The 15,095-nt window shown below is 43.8% G+C and overlaps 1 protein-coding gene across 2 annotated transcripts in view; it reads left to right on the forward strand.

The window, feature by feature from the left end:
- Positions 1–15,095, forward strand: part of SEC24B (SEC24 homolog B, COPII coat complex component) — a 2,214,138-nt gene that overhangs the window by 1,533,208 nt on the left and 665,835 nt on the right. For both annotated transcript variants that reach the window (XM_069630875.1, XM_069630876.1), the window contains exon 17: positions 1,518–1,691. In XM_069630875.1, the coding sequence (XP_069486976.1) occupies positions 1,518–1,691 (174 nt within the window). The remainder of the gene's footprint in view (positions 1–1,517; positions 1,692–15,095) is intronic.

Genomic DNA, 15,095 nt, shown 5'->3' on the forward strand with positions numbered 1-15,095 from the left:
GTGGAACTAGAGTCAATAAGACATTTACTGACAGTGCTCTAATCTGGAGAGAATTTATTTAAGGGAGTATGAGACCTTCGTGTCTTCACCTGAGGTCATAGGTGGTGACCAATTTTGGGATAATATTTTCAGCTTAACATCTAGGGTCATCACCATGCAGTTTATAGTGTATACAGAAAAGGACCGGTTGAATAGCTCCTTTCAATGAAAAGCTAATTGGGTTGCTGATGAGTTGTAATGTGTACATTCTGAAATGGAACCAACTGGATGCAATTTTACTTATACAATTTCACTTTTACAATTTTTATCTGTATGCATTTGGTTAGATGTTGGTGTTTTTTGAAGTGATGTAATTGATGATTTGTATCATATGCAAAAAGGTTCTGACCATATCATTTTATTTATTTAAAAAGAAGTACAACTACTAATTTGTGTGTAGTGCAAGGGACATGGGTATTCTAGTTAGGTATTCTAGTTAGACTTTATGGTGTTACTTTAAAGGCATTCTGCCTGTGGCTGTTGAAGGCAAAGGACCATTGTGTTCATATCATACTTTCTCTTATCTCTAGATCATACTCTTTGGCTTTATATCTGGCGTGACGCTGCAAAACGTAACAGGAGACCCCTATTATAGATTGCCTGGTTTCAAGATGTCCACTCTATTTTTCCATATTAGGCAAGTGTCTCCGTAGGGTAATATCAACATATATCCTTCTGGATGAGCAGAAACAAGTTTCTGCTAACCAGCATCCACAATCTGTTTAGATCATTTAATTGCTGTAATTCACTGTTGTAATTGCATGAGTGGTGTTTGTACGGTAAATGTCACGCAGCACAATCGGTCTACCTTAATAAGTCTCTTCACATAAAGGTTCTGAGGCTTTCACATTTTCCTCAGATTGCCTCCAGTTGCCTTGACATATCGGGTTCACTGGCATACTGCAATCTATCACACGGATGTATTATTAGGTGATAAGGCAAAGGGAGCCATTTAATTTCTCATGACTTCCTTTAAGGGTGGTGTTCACCCTAGGTGTGTCTGTCAACTAGAAAAAAGTGGTGATTATTCCAAATTAGTGCCTTTAGTGTCAAGCGACCCCTTATTAAGGTTTGAGAATTTCCTTTCGGGAACAAGTGTTGTCAGGCAGTATGATGTGTGTTTTGAGGAAGGAACTGTAATATGAAATTAAGAAAATTAAACCTTCTCTTTACCAATCAAAGCAATCTTTGATGTTATTTTAATTAAAGTTCCTGTAACCTCTTTTAGATAGTGGTGTATGACATGATTTGTTTAAGCAAGTTAAACATGATGGATGTTGAATATAACATTATAGGTATGAAATAATTTGATTTTTAGTCGACTTTGTTGAGTTTTATATTCTGTCAAACTCAGTATGTGCTGTACAAATTAATCTAAATAGTCTTCAATGGAATTTGATTGATTCACCATTAATGTTTTGTTTTATTGTACACCTGCTACCACTTCCTGTTTTAATTCAATATACCTCTGTTTTTAGGTCTATCCATTCATACGTTTCATGGGAATTTCTTTGTACGATCAACTGATTTGCTCTCGCTTGCCAATATCAACCCTGATGCTGGCTTCGCAGTACAGATGTCCATTGAGGAAAGTCTAACTGACACATCTCTGGTGTGTTTTCAGACCGCTGTTTTGTATACTTCCAGCAAAGGTAATCTTACAGAACTGATGAAAAGTTTTATTAAAATCGAACCAAACTGTCTCATACTAGTGTATTCATCTTACATGTGTGTTTGGTATTTATATACTGCATACAGTTGATTTTTGAATCAAGACCAACATCTGCATAGTGCCCTCAAATTTCTCTTATTTTCTGGTTCAACAAAACTTATACAAGACCTTGACGGTGTGTTCTAGATACAGGCTATAAACACTTTTGTAGCCAAGCTTCAATTTACAAAATTAAAGTTAAGTTGGTTAGCAGCGAAGGGCTTTGTGCACAGAGTTGTATATAACAGAGCGGACTAAAACGGAAAAGATTAAATAAATATATAAAGGGTAGCGGGGTAAGGGGTTAAAATGGGTCAGGAAGGGATTGGATTGGAGTGTTGTTATAAGTGTGGAAAATCAGGGGGCTTGGGGTGAGGGGGCCCAAAACAAAAGATAATAAAAATCAGTGTTTTGAGCGCAATGAAATGTACCAATCTAATGTCCGTCGGTAAAATCACATACAACCCTTTTTGCCATGGCAAACTTGTTATACTTGTATTCACTTTCTTGTTGACACTCGTTACATTGACTCTATGCTGTACTCTCTATGTCTCACACTCTCACTACATATATGTATATATTGTAGTGCGGCAGTCGGCGCACTATATTTAAGTTGAGTATTAAGTTCCATAGGACCCAACAATTGTGTTGCCGATAATTTTTGTCTCGCACGACGGATTTGTCTGATATTTTGCAAACAAAGGTTTTCTCTGGTGCACCTCTCAGACTACACATTTATTTTTTTTGTTCAGTGCGAGAGATAACTAGGGTTATTTCCGAAATAACCGGTGTTAACCGAAAACGAAAAGTGGAAAAAATGCCATTTGGAGGAGGAACAATGATGAAATGGCACGATGCTAGAGGTGGGGAGGGGGAAAGTGGACACAATGTGAAATTGGGGAGTTGAAGAGGGCTGGACATGAAGTTCAGAGCTCAGACGGTTTCTCATACCGGGGTTATTTTCGCATGACCGGGGTTCTAGTAGAAAATGGGATCGGGAATGAAAGTGTCGCATGAATAACCTAGGTTGTTTGTAGTACATTAGCATTATCAGTGTCATACTAACTGTGGTTATGGGAAACCTTTATTTTAAAAAGAGTTCAAATAATGTGATTAATACAAAAAAAAGTGGAATGCTACAGTGAGGTGGCGGGCAATGGGTTTGCAAAAAGACCATGGCTTCTGAGTTACTTTAAGGAACCAAATGGTGTAATATGGCGGGCAATGGGTTTGCAAAAAGACCATGGCTTCTGAGTTACTTTAAGGAACCAAATGGTGTAATATGGAAAGTGGACACGGCCAAAGGCCATGACTAGTGCGCCCAAAAGAAACCTAGTGGAGTGGCCACGACTAGTGGGCCTGTTTAGGAAACCTATTGGAGCAATATGTATAGTGGCCACTGGCGAAGGCCGCGGGTGCACTGGCCATGGTCAAAGGCTATGGCTAGTGGCATTTAAAGGAAGCTATTGGGGCAACATGTAAAGGTGCCACGGTCGAAGGTTGGGGCCAGTGGTCATGGGCGAAGGCCATGGCTTGTGAGCAGGAAAGAAAGATAGTGTTTTAAAAGATATGCTGTGCCCACTGGGTCAGGGCCCGAAAGGCATGTATGGCCACTTAGTGGGTCCTAAAGAAACATATTAGGGAACATGTACAGTGGACACGGTCAAAGGCATGTCTAGTGCCTGCAAAAAAGCAAAGGTATAAACAAAACTTGAAATACACTGAAAAAACTTAGTTAAGGTGCAGTTAAATTGTGCAGATTTAATGCAAAAAACCCTTGAAATTCGGCGGATGTGGTAAGTCCATGACCAGCTTAACTCAGCACGTTCCCGTTGGAAAGACCATGAGCACATACATATTCATATTCTAACCGAGTTAAGCTGGTCATGACTTCCCACATCTGCTGAATTTGTCATTAATGACATTTGTGATGTCATCTTTCATGTACTGGGTGTTTGTATTAGCAGTGCACGGTGGTGGCGCAAGATATGGTTGCTTAGCGTACCATAACTGACGAACTTCTGGGGGGTTTTGGTTTTACTTGTAACCATAACAGCCTTTAACAAAGTTTTTTCATTAAATTTCATGGGTTTTTATTAGTGCAACTTAACCATAACGTTCCTTTAACAGTGTTTTTTCAGTGAATATATATAAATATGTCTAAATATATCAAGGAGGTGCTTTTCCCTTTTGTATCTTCATTACCTTCCTATCTTAAGGATACTAAAGATTTTTGTATTTAAGATAGATGATTTACCGTGGGAACCAGAGTATATTCTGGCAACTATGGATGTTGTACCCCTGTACACATCTATTCAACATAACTCTGGGGGGAAAAGCCTGAAAGTACTTTTTAAACACACAGTCACTCAACTACCTACGGCACACAGAAATGGTCCTGGCAATGATTGAGCCATGTCTTACCAGTAACGTGTTTCTGTTGAATAATGAATTTTTTAGACAGTTACAAGGAACAGCTTTGGGCACTACATGCGCCCGTCCGTGTGCAAACCTCACCATGGGGTACTGGGAGAAATGTGCAGTATGGTCGGAAGAGAACGCAGCCTATACAGATAAAATCATGATGTGGCTTCGCTACATTGACCTATTCATCATTTGGAGAGGGATTGAGGACGAATGGGTAGGCTTTGTATGATCACTGAATAATAATGAATACAAAATTTCGCAGAAACTCATAGTCGAAGTTACATAGTTTTTCTCAATGTGACGATCATATTGAGAGGGTGAACGATTGACTGGTGAATTATACAGAAAGCCAACGGGCTCCAGCACCTCCTCCATGCAACAAGTGGTCATGAAGAAATCTTATCTGGTGTATTTATTAGACTTTTTACAAACTGTTTGATGATTGAGGTTTTGGATAGGGAGAACAAAATCACTGTCTAGGGCTTTCAACAACAAGCTTCCTCCAAAAGAATCATTGATCAAGTAATCGTCAAGGCCGTATGTTTGAAAGGAACACCTTACTGTCAGAAAATCCGAATCGCAAGGTTGGAAAAACATGAAAAGATGTCACACGATTAATTTTTACTTTTTGGTACTCGCGCATCACCAATTCGAAATATCCTGAAGTATTGGAAGATCATCATGGTTGATAAAGAGCTAAACAATACTCTTAATGAACATCCTGGCGTTGGTTTTCATAAATGTTGCTCTTTCAGAGACACCTGGGTCAGTAGCTTGATGAAAGGTGAGGATAAAAGTGAAGCTAATATGTGGTTGAAAAAGTCTGCACAAGGCTTTTCTAAATGCCCTAGATGTAAGATTTGTAAGTTTGCCCACACATCCCATATTAAGTTATTCCATGAAGATCAATAGCAACATCCCTTGTGACTCTGATTTTGTAGTCTACGTCCTCTGGTGTCCTTGTAACAAGTGGTAGATCAGGAGCATCAAATGTAAATTAAAATTCTGTATTTTGCAGCATTTGAGAGCGATTAAGAACCATGATGCAGCATATCCCTTGGCAAAACATTTTGAAGAAGCTCATGGAGGTAATCCTAATGGCTTTACATTACTTGGTATTAATAAAATTGAGACTGGGTCCAGAGGAGGCGATAAGAAATGTTTATTACGCCAACAAAGGACTCAGTATCATTGACTTTGAGACAAAAAATCCAATAGGACATAATGTGAAGCGTTGTACACTTTCTTGGGCTAAGGTTCTATGTGCAATTTCATTTTATCTCATGAAATGTCTTCCAAAAATACAATGAATTGGGGAGATGCGAATGCATTATCTAAACGTATGCAACTTTTTAACCAAATGTGATCTTTATCAGATAAGAATGCTGTTTTTTTGTTGGTCTGTCTTCCATTATTTTATGGCTTTTATATGTTGCGGGATACATCAAGTACTGTATGAACGTTACGGAGTGTACAAGTACAACTGCAATTAATCTTTCTTTTCACCGTTAGGATTGGCTTTTCTCTTTACATTTTATGATTTAGATTTCCACTTGTACAAACTTGGGTGCAACACTAGGATGTGGTTTTGTGATTGGGATTATTCTTGTTTTTCCTATTTTTTCTTTTTAATTAATTTTCAATATTGGTTGGATTCTAGAGGCTAATTGTTATGCACCCAGGGTCTCTTTATACATGTAGGACGTATGCAGAGGGAGGAATTAATTTGGTCACTGTTAGTATTATAGATTATCATCCTGCTTATAAAAGACACGTTTTCCATACCCCAATGTTAAGTTTTTGGCAGGTCTGGGGTATTTACCAGGGACACTTTATGCCTTTTATGAGGTTTTCAACAATGTGCACATTTCATATGCTACATTTGCACAACATGCTTGCACTTTGAGTGGTGCATTTATGCTTTGTATATAGTTTGTACCCATTTGAACCATCAGGAATACTTTTAAATTGCATACGATATACAGCATCATACATCTGCACTAATTGTATAATAATTTGTGAACAGCCTTAAGGATGTTATGCCTGAATGTATTGTTTGTTGTGAGCTTTTATCCCAAAATCATTAGGTTTACAGCACATTGCACTTTTTGATGTATCGTGTATGATGGTCGAGTGGATGGTCGAGAATGTGATTGTCATATGTTCAGTGTTGAACTGTTGCGTGTGTTGTGTAGTGTCTTCATCTTTTACAATTAGGTTGTATACTTATTAATATGTTGCTTGGCGGAGTCGAGCAGAGACAGAGCACGATTCAAAGCAGTTTTGTCTTTGTTTCTATTGCTGTGACTGTAATTGAGGGAAGAGTGAGCCTTCAAAACCTCCACCGCTACGTGGAGCGTGCGCGGAGACGAGCAGAGTCACAGCAGGATTCTGAGCAGTCTTGCCTTCTTTCTATTGCTGTGACTGTGATTGTGGGAGAAGTGAGCTTTCAAAACCTCAACCGCTACGCGGAGCATATTCAGAGTCAGAGTAAGATTCAGAGCAGTCCTGCAGCCGCCAGCCATCAGCATTACCGAGGAGGAGGGAGCTGTTCGGTGTGCTGTTCGCCCACAAGAGGGTAAGTCTTGTTTGATTGATTAAAGCGGATTTAGACTCTGAGCAGGTACACAAACCGAACAAGCAGCTGTATGAACCATTCCCTATGTGCTTATGTTCTATTGAAAAGTAAGATTGCACATAAGAGGCACAAGGGTATCGGCACGCAATACGTGATATGCGGCAGCTCCAACAACAAATCCAACAAATAAAAACATATCATGAATAATGCGAAGCTGTGAAAGCCCTTGAGACTTTGAGATATTGTGCTCGCCAAAGTGAGTGCTGCCTGTGGGTTAAGGAACCTTTGAGCCCCTCATTACTGCAAACCTCTCTGCTATCCTGCTTTTGCACGTTTATTTTACCAGATTAGGATTTACGCTGTTACTGCGGTTACCGCCCGCTTCTATGAAGCAACAATATTGTCTTCACTCCTGCGTCTGAGATTGGTTCATACTTTGGGCCGTTGATTGTATCCGTACTATTATTATCTAGCCCTTTGGCCCTCCACTGCCCTCCCCTCTCTCGCCCCCCCACCCCCATTTTCCCTTCTGACCTGCATCGCATAACTGTGCAATTTTGGGGATTACGTCGTAAATCAGCCTCCAACATGAAGACGACCTGTTCGAGGAAGCCTTATTGCAAGATCATTAGCCGTGCTGAATCCCGGAAAAAAACATGTCCGCTCATACAGACTTAGTCAATGAACCGAATGTAGTGGCAGTGGCTGACATACATGCCCCTCCCCCTGTGGAGGTAAAAAACATTAGACTACTACAACCCAGTGGAAGGGGCACACACAATCCAGTGTGTCTGCAACACTAACATGGATACCTAACTTTTGAATCAAACCAGATACTACAGTGACATTGATAACAACTCGTCGTTGGGTCTGTTACACTCTACAAAGTGCCTTGGAGAGTAACAGGGGGGGATGGTGGAGACATCTGTTGAAATGGAGAGCCGTGTCCCTATTCACATGACTTCATCTCTCACTGCCAACCCTGCTATTAAAACTCTTCTTCCAAACTCAAACCCACGCCTCTCTGCGTCACCAAACCTGTTCCCTAGCACTCCATTGGAAGTCCGCCATGAAAGCTCCCCACGACACAGCGGAGGCACAGAGCCCATGACTCGAATACTGTGCACTCCGATGCAGTTCAGTTTGCAACCAAGATTCTCCTCAATCTCTACGGCTTAACTTTCAATGAAGTGCAATTGCTTGGCAAACAGGTCTCTGCATTGGACGCCAAGCTTTCGGCAATGGCTTCCTCCATGTCCACTTTAACTAATCCCACAAGTGATTTACAGCCACAACAGATTCCTATAATCCCCGGGGCACAAGGGCCCTCTGTAAGTCTACATCACACCTCTAGCAGGTTGTAAATCTGTCTTTTGGGTGTAATGTTATATTAGTGGTATTTGTAGAGCGCACGCCTGCCCGAAGGCATCATGGCGCTAGAGAAACCAAGACAGTTTAATACCAACAGGGAGTGTGTTCTAAAAATAGCAAAGTTTTCAGTTTCTGCCAAAAGGCAAGGTCATCAGTAACCTTCCATAGATCAAAGGGGAGTTCGTTCCAGGCCTTAGCTGCCACGACGGAGAAGGCGCGACCACCAGTGCAGGTGCGCCTAAACTGAGGGACAGCTATCAGGAGGGCAGAGTAGGAACAAAGGGCGCGAGCCGGGACATATTGCATACATTTTGGTTGCAAATACTCTGCTCCGATGCTGTAGAAGGCACGATGAACCATACACATGGATTTTAAACATAACCCGGGCTGCCACGGGGAGCCCATGAAGTTGTCTTAACAGAGGGGACATGTGTGTGCCAAATGGTGGGCAAAGAACAGATCTCGCTGCAGCATTTTGAAGAAGTTGCAGCCGCCTGAGGATTTACAGGGGCTGACCCAAGTAGAGTTAGTTACAATAGTCAACTCCACTCGGGATCAGGGCAGCCACCAGAGGTGCCTGCGTAGCAGTAGGGATGTAAGGAAGGACCTTCCTCAGAATCCGGAGTTTGAAATGGCCGGGCTTGCAGACTGCGGCCGCCTGAGTGCCCATAGTCAGGGAGGCAGAAATTTTAATTCCCAGGTTTCTTACTGACAGGACAGGGGTGGGTAGAGGGCCCAAGGAGGTGGGCCAGAAATCATTGTTCCAAAACAGATGGTGGGAGATGGTACCCACAACCAGGACCTCGGTCTTACTGGCATTGAGCTTGAGCCAGTTCGAGGTCATCCAACCTCCCAGTTCCTCCAGGCACTTCCTAAGGCGGGCTGCTGTTTCTGCCTGGGATAGATCCAGATGCAGCAGGATCTGAGTATCGTCCACATAAGACTAAAAAGGGAGCCCATGGGACTTAAGAAGAACCAGCAGGAGTCTAATGTACACATTAAACAAACTAGCCCTGAGGGACCCCACATAAAATAGGAACAGGGGCTGAACGAAAAGGGGGAAGAGATGCTGATTGAGACCGGTCCGCCAAAAAGGCGGAAAACCAGTTGAGCACTTGGCCAGAGAGGCCGGCGGTAGATAGCTGGGAGATCAGGGTAGAGTGATCGACAGTGTCGAAAGCCGCCAATAGATCTAATAACAGGACGGCTCCGACACCACCCTGATCAACTAAACAAGTGAGATCATCCAATACAGAGTTCACAACGGACTCTGTGCCTCTTCCCGGGCGAAAGCCGGATTGAAACTCGTCAAAGTATTGAGAGGATTCAAGGAAATTGTATAAAAGAGGAGATACCAAAGCTTCCAAGACCTTCATAAGAAACGGCAACAAAGAAATAGGCCGGTAGTTGGCGAGTACCTCAGGGTCCGATGAAGGTTTCTTGAGCAAAGGAATGACCAAGGCGTGTTTGATAGGAAGGAATCACTCCAGTGGAGAAGGAAAGATTTACCGCAGAGGTGATATGGGCGTTCAAGTCGCCTGAGGTGTCCTTCATGAGAGCCAAAGGTATGGAATCAGCCGGGGAAGCAGATTCAAGGAGCTGAATAGCTTGAAGAATATCAGAATGTGAGAAAACAGGTAAGGTGGACCAAGAAGCAGTAACGGGGTGGTGGGTTCAACAGAGATCCTATTGGGAGCCTGGGTCCTCGCCTCCTCGTTGATGATATCTCTAATATCTGATATTTTGTCCACAAAAAAATGAGGATAGGGAGTCACATAATGCTTGGGAGGGCAGCACCGAGGGGCGACTCGATATTGGGGTCGAGATAGAATGGACTAGATCAAATAGTGCCTTATGTTTGTTAAGTGCCTGGTCCACTGTATGACTAAAGTAAGCTTTATTAGCATTTGTGATGGCTGTATGGTATATGTCACTGGTTTTACGAAATCAGATTTTTGCTTCACACGAGTATGTGGCACGCCATTTCCTCTCGGTTTGTCTACACTGGAGTTTGAGGGCTCAGAGTTCCGTGGTAAACCAGGGTTCAGAGGGACGGCATCTTTGTTTCAATAATTTCATTGGGGCCAATAGGTTCACTGTGGCTGTGCATGCTTCTTCCAAAGTGAGCAAGGAGCAATTGTCAGCTTGCCCACGGTGATCTAACAAGGAGATGACAAGCTCATGATTGCTGACCCCCCACCAGCTACATTTGAAGGTAGCTGGTTTAGGACAGGAAGAAGGAGGGGTCTTATTAACACATGAGAAGGGAACCAAAAAATGGTCCGACCAGGCCACAACGCTAGGGGGGGGGGATAAAGTTAATAAGGCTGTATGACACGCAAGTAAAGGCGTTTAGTTAAACGGGCAAATGCACGGCAACAAGCTGCAACTACATCGTCCCAAATTATCGCAATTAAATCGCAGTCTGTGGATCATCTTAGCTTGACTATCCTTCCGCACATTCAAGGCAGAAATAAGAGGGATAGGAAGAAGGCCAAGAGGAAATAGAGGAAGAAATCGGCAGGCACACTTACCAGCTGGTTGATTGGTGATGTTGAACATTAGAAGACCTTACATCAAGACTTACGGCCTTGTTAACTTGTTTAACTCGCACTACGGGGGCCACCACAAGATGGCCCTTTACAAGGTCCTCCAACTGTGGCGCCAACGATCCAGCACACTCCTGTGATATGTGTAAAGCAACCAGAGCCCCCCATGATGGGCCCATGTAATGTCACCCGAGACCCCAAGATGTTTACTTTTGGGAGCGGCGCACAGACATTTTCTGATAAAGCCACCAATAGATCTGATGTGGTATTGGTCTGTAAAAGAGTTCTGGCCCTTTGAGTACTCTCTTCATCCGACTTTATTTTTGTTGAACCTGTTAAAACTCAGGGAGGAAATTATGTGTGGGTGCACTGTGCCACCCCAGATGTTTCGGCACTTGTAAGATCTCACTGGGTGGAAATTGAGAAGGCAGAATATTTGATTGACAGTCCAACACACATTAGTCTTAAACAGAAGGAAGAATTGGCAGCAATCCGACTGGCGAGTAGGACTCAAAACGCCAACACCAACTATAACTGCAGTGTTGGGTACTGGCAATTCCCTCCCCATCACTTCCCGAAGACGCTATGGACTGGGAATGGTTCAGGACATTTCTGTTGAGGCATCTAGTAGCGCCTAACTGATTGCTGAAGGTGACAACTTGGAACACTCGTGGGAACCGCCACCTGGTGAGCCCTAATGGCTCTTTGTGTATTTTGCAAGAACTTGATGTTTTTCTCTTACAAGAGAACTGGTTGACCAAGAAAATGTACTTGGGGGGTAGGGGGGGTTTCCTTGTTTCAGTCACTCCCCATAAAAGGGACTCTGGGCCATCCATCAGTGAGCCTTATTATAGGGGTTAGGCAGTCTTTACCCATTGACGGAGTAAAAATGGTATGTAGTACAAATAATGTCTTGGCATTTGAATTGGGTTTGGACATTGGAGACAGGGAACCCCTGATTTGACTATTGATCAATGTATATGCATCACCTACCTTGTCCAATCTAGATGACCTACACGAAGACATCGATAATGTCTGTGCCAAATGTCTGATGACCGAGACTCATGTCTCCTATTGGGAGGCGATTTAAACACCAGTTGCATAGACAAAGAACTAGGTGTTGCATATGGATCATTGGTCTCAGCCAGTGTTATGCTGAAGGGCCGGGGTAATTCCAAGGGCGCTAAATGGATCTCATAACCTCATAACTTAGGGAATGGGGCCTTGTTATGTTCAATGGTCGTACCCCTGGTGATATACCCGGCCAACCCATTTGGCAGATGGCAAACAGGCATTCTACACTAGATTATCCTTTTGGTAGTAACATATGCGCAGAGGAGGTAGAATCACTGGTGGCCTTGGGTACAGTATATAGCGACCATCACCTCTTGACCCTTTCCCTGCATATTACTTAATTAAAAAAACGCCTAGTCAGTGCCCGGGTTGCGGGTATCGACCATGCTGGGAACAGCTTAAGCGGATGCCTCGAAATATTGACAAGGCCACAAGTGCAGCGTATAGGATGTTAAAGTTTGAAGCCAGCAGGTTTGCATCCAAGGATGCAAACGAAATGGCTGCCTCTATACATTTACATGCATTGGAAGCAGGCGTTATGTCTAATAAACCCATTAGCATACATTTTAAAAACAACTTTGACTTAGAGATCAGAGACGCTAAACAACAAATGCGTTGGCATATTAGAAAAACCAACAAAATGGGGGGTATGGAGTGTGAGGTAGAAGCCAGGACGACGAAGATTACAAATAAATATGGGAACTGGCTCAAGAGAAAAAGGGCAACTGATATAAACTTGGGGGGCCAAAGATGTTTTCCACATTATGTGGTAACAATCCTAGGTTAATATGGCAACTGTTAGCAGGAGCAAAAGGACTGTTATCAAGCGTCACGCTTGGCTTAGACAGTCAGGTTTCAAACCTGAAACCCAAGCAACCCTAATAGATATGCCTGTGGAGCCGAATGTACTATTCGGCAAGGCAGTTGAGGAAGCTTTGAAAACGACAAAATATGAGCATGAGACCCTGAAATCTCTTGGCCAACTCACCAACAAATCCTCTGGACATAGAGGTAACAACAATTTTTGCCACTTTCGGGCCAAATTTCCCAAAGGGGTTCCCGTTATTACCAAAACCAGGGAACTTCATGGGGTAACAAACAATCCCAATCCTCACAGGGCTACCCCAGAGGGCAGTGCAGGGGTCGCACACGGGGTAGAGGCAGCCCCGCCAGAGGTGGTGCGCCACCCAACAAGCAGTGACGTTCGCTTAAGGTCCCCTCCATGCATTCCCAGTAGGGGAGCGCATTTCCACCTTCACCCACGCATGGGAGGGGATCACTACGAGACAGATGGTTGCTATCCACGGTGTCCAGAGGATACTGCATAGAGTTGCTAGGGTGCCCCCAAGACCATCCTCCCCGACAAAGAGTACACTCGCTGGAACATCAAAAGATCCTCTTCGAAGAGATCGCTGTTCTGCTGGCAGAGGACGCCATAGAGGTCGTCCCGGACAACCAGGTAAACAGGGGTATTTATTCAACCTTCTTCCTTGTGCCAAAAAAAATCTGACAATGCGCCCAGTGTTAGATTTGTGCCCTGCAAACAAGTATGTCAAGCCACAAAAATTCTGCATGACTACACTACAAGATGTAATCCCTCTACTAAAAAAGGGGGGCTTACATGGCAACATTGGCTATGAAAGATGCCTATTTTCATATTTCAATGTTCGCAGCGCACAGAAGATTCTTGCGTTTCAAAATAGCCAACCAGCACCACCAATTCAAGGTGCTGCCCTTTGGAATAGCCTCGGCTCCAAGGGTATTCACCAAGGTTCTGGTGGTGGTGGCAGCGCACCTACGCAGGGAGGCAATCCCAGTGTACCCTTACCTGGACGACTGGCTCATTACAGGGAAGTCTCCCCTAATTTGCAGACTAAACATCCAAAAAACCATCAACCTACTCTTCCAATTGGGCTTCTCAATCAACGAGAAAAAGTCATGCCTGGTGCCAAGCACTTCAAAACAGTTCCTAGGAGCTGTCCTAAATACCCAAGAGGGGTTGGCCTTTCCATCAGAGGAAAGAATTCGAAATGTGTTGCTGCAAATTGCTCAATATCAGGCCGGTCACCAAATCAGGGTGCGCAAAGCTATGCGTTTGCTAGGCATGATTGCGTCCTGCATTTACCTGGTTCCCCACGCGCGCCTGCGCATGCAGGAATGGTTGGCGAAACAGTGGTCTCAGGCAAGTGGTCAGTGGGATGATCTTATGGTCGTTTCACCAACACTACTACAGAGTCTTCGCTGGTGGACAAGAGAGAATCTTACGAAGGGGAAACCCTTCTACGATCCAGAGATACAGGCCGTTGTCACAACAGACGCCTCACTGGCAGGGCGGGGAGCTCACTACCTTCAAAACACAGTAGCTCAGAACCGCATCAATCTGCTAGAATTTCTGGCAGTCTTCAAAGCGCTTCGGGCATTCAAACCCCTCCTATCCAACCAGTCAGTGCAGATCCTAACAGACAGCACAACTGCAGTGTTTTATTTAAACAAACAGGGGGGCACTCATTCTCAAAATCTGTTAAAGCTTGCCCAGCAAATTTGGAAATGGGCACTCAAAAAGAAAATGTACCCGTCATCCCAACATGTTCCGGGGGAGCTCAACTCGCTAGCAGATGCTCTGAGCAGAGATCCCCCTCCCAGAGGAACATGAGTGGCGACTACACAAAGAGGTCGTAGGAGACCTCTTCTCTCGGTGGGGTTTCCCCACTATAGACCTATTCACCACAAGCGAAAACAGGCAATGCCCAAACTTCGCATCCATGTTCCCTCAGCCAGGCTCCAAGGTGAACACCCTATGGATGAATTGGTCAGGGATATTTGCCTACCTTTTCCACCAACCAATGAGGAAAGTGGTGAACAAGATCCACAGGGAACTGATGACGCTCATCCTAGTTGCTCCTATGTGGGCGAGACAACCATGGTATCCACACCTGCGCAAACTGGCGGTGTGCGACCCCATCAAACTCCTGTGCTGGTACAACCTACTCTCCCAGCACGAGGGACTAACAATGCACCCACAGCCACATTAAATTAATTTGGCAGCATGGCTCCTGAAGACATAGAATTCGGGCATCTCAATCTGCCACAGAGATGCATGGATACCTTGAAAAGAATCAAGAAAACCAAACACTAGGCACTGTTACTATGATAAATGGAAAAAATGTGTAATTTGGTGCCAGAATAAGCAAATCAACCCAGTTCATTGTACTCCTTTTAATATTGTCACCTATATGCTCCACCTTCTGGATGCAGGGTTAGTGTTTAACTCACTTAAAGTGCACCTGGCAGCTTTATCAGCCTACACCACTTCCCATAACAAGGTGTTATGGTGGAAAGTGCCAGT

This window comes from Ambystoma mexicanum, chromosome 6q (assembly GCF_040938575.1).
Source record: "Ambystoma mexicanum isolate Mex_15411 chromosome 6q, UKY_AmexF1_1, whole genome shotgun sequence".
NCBI lineage: Eukaryota > Metazoa > Chordata > Amphibia > Caudata > Ambystomatidae > Ambystoma > Ambystoma mexicanum.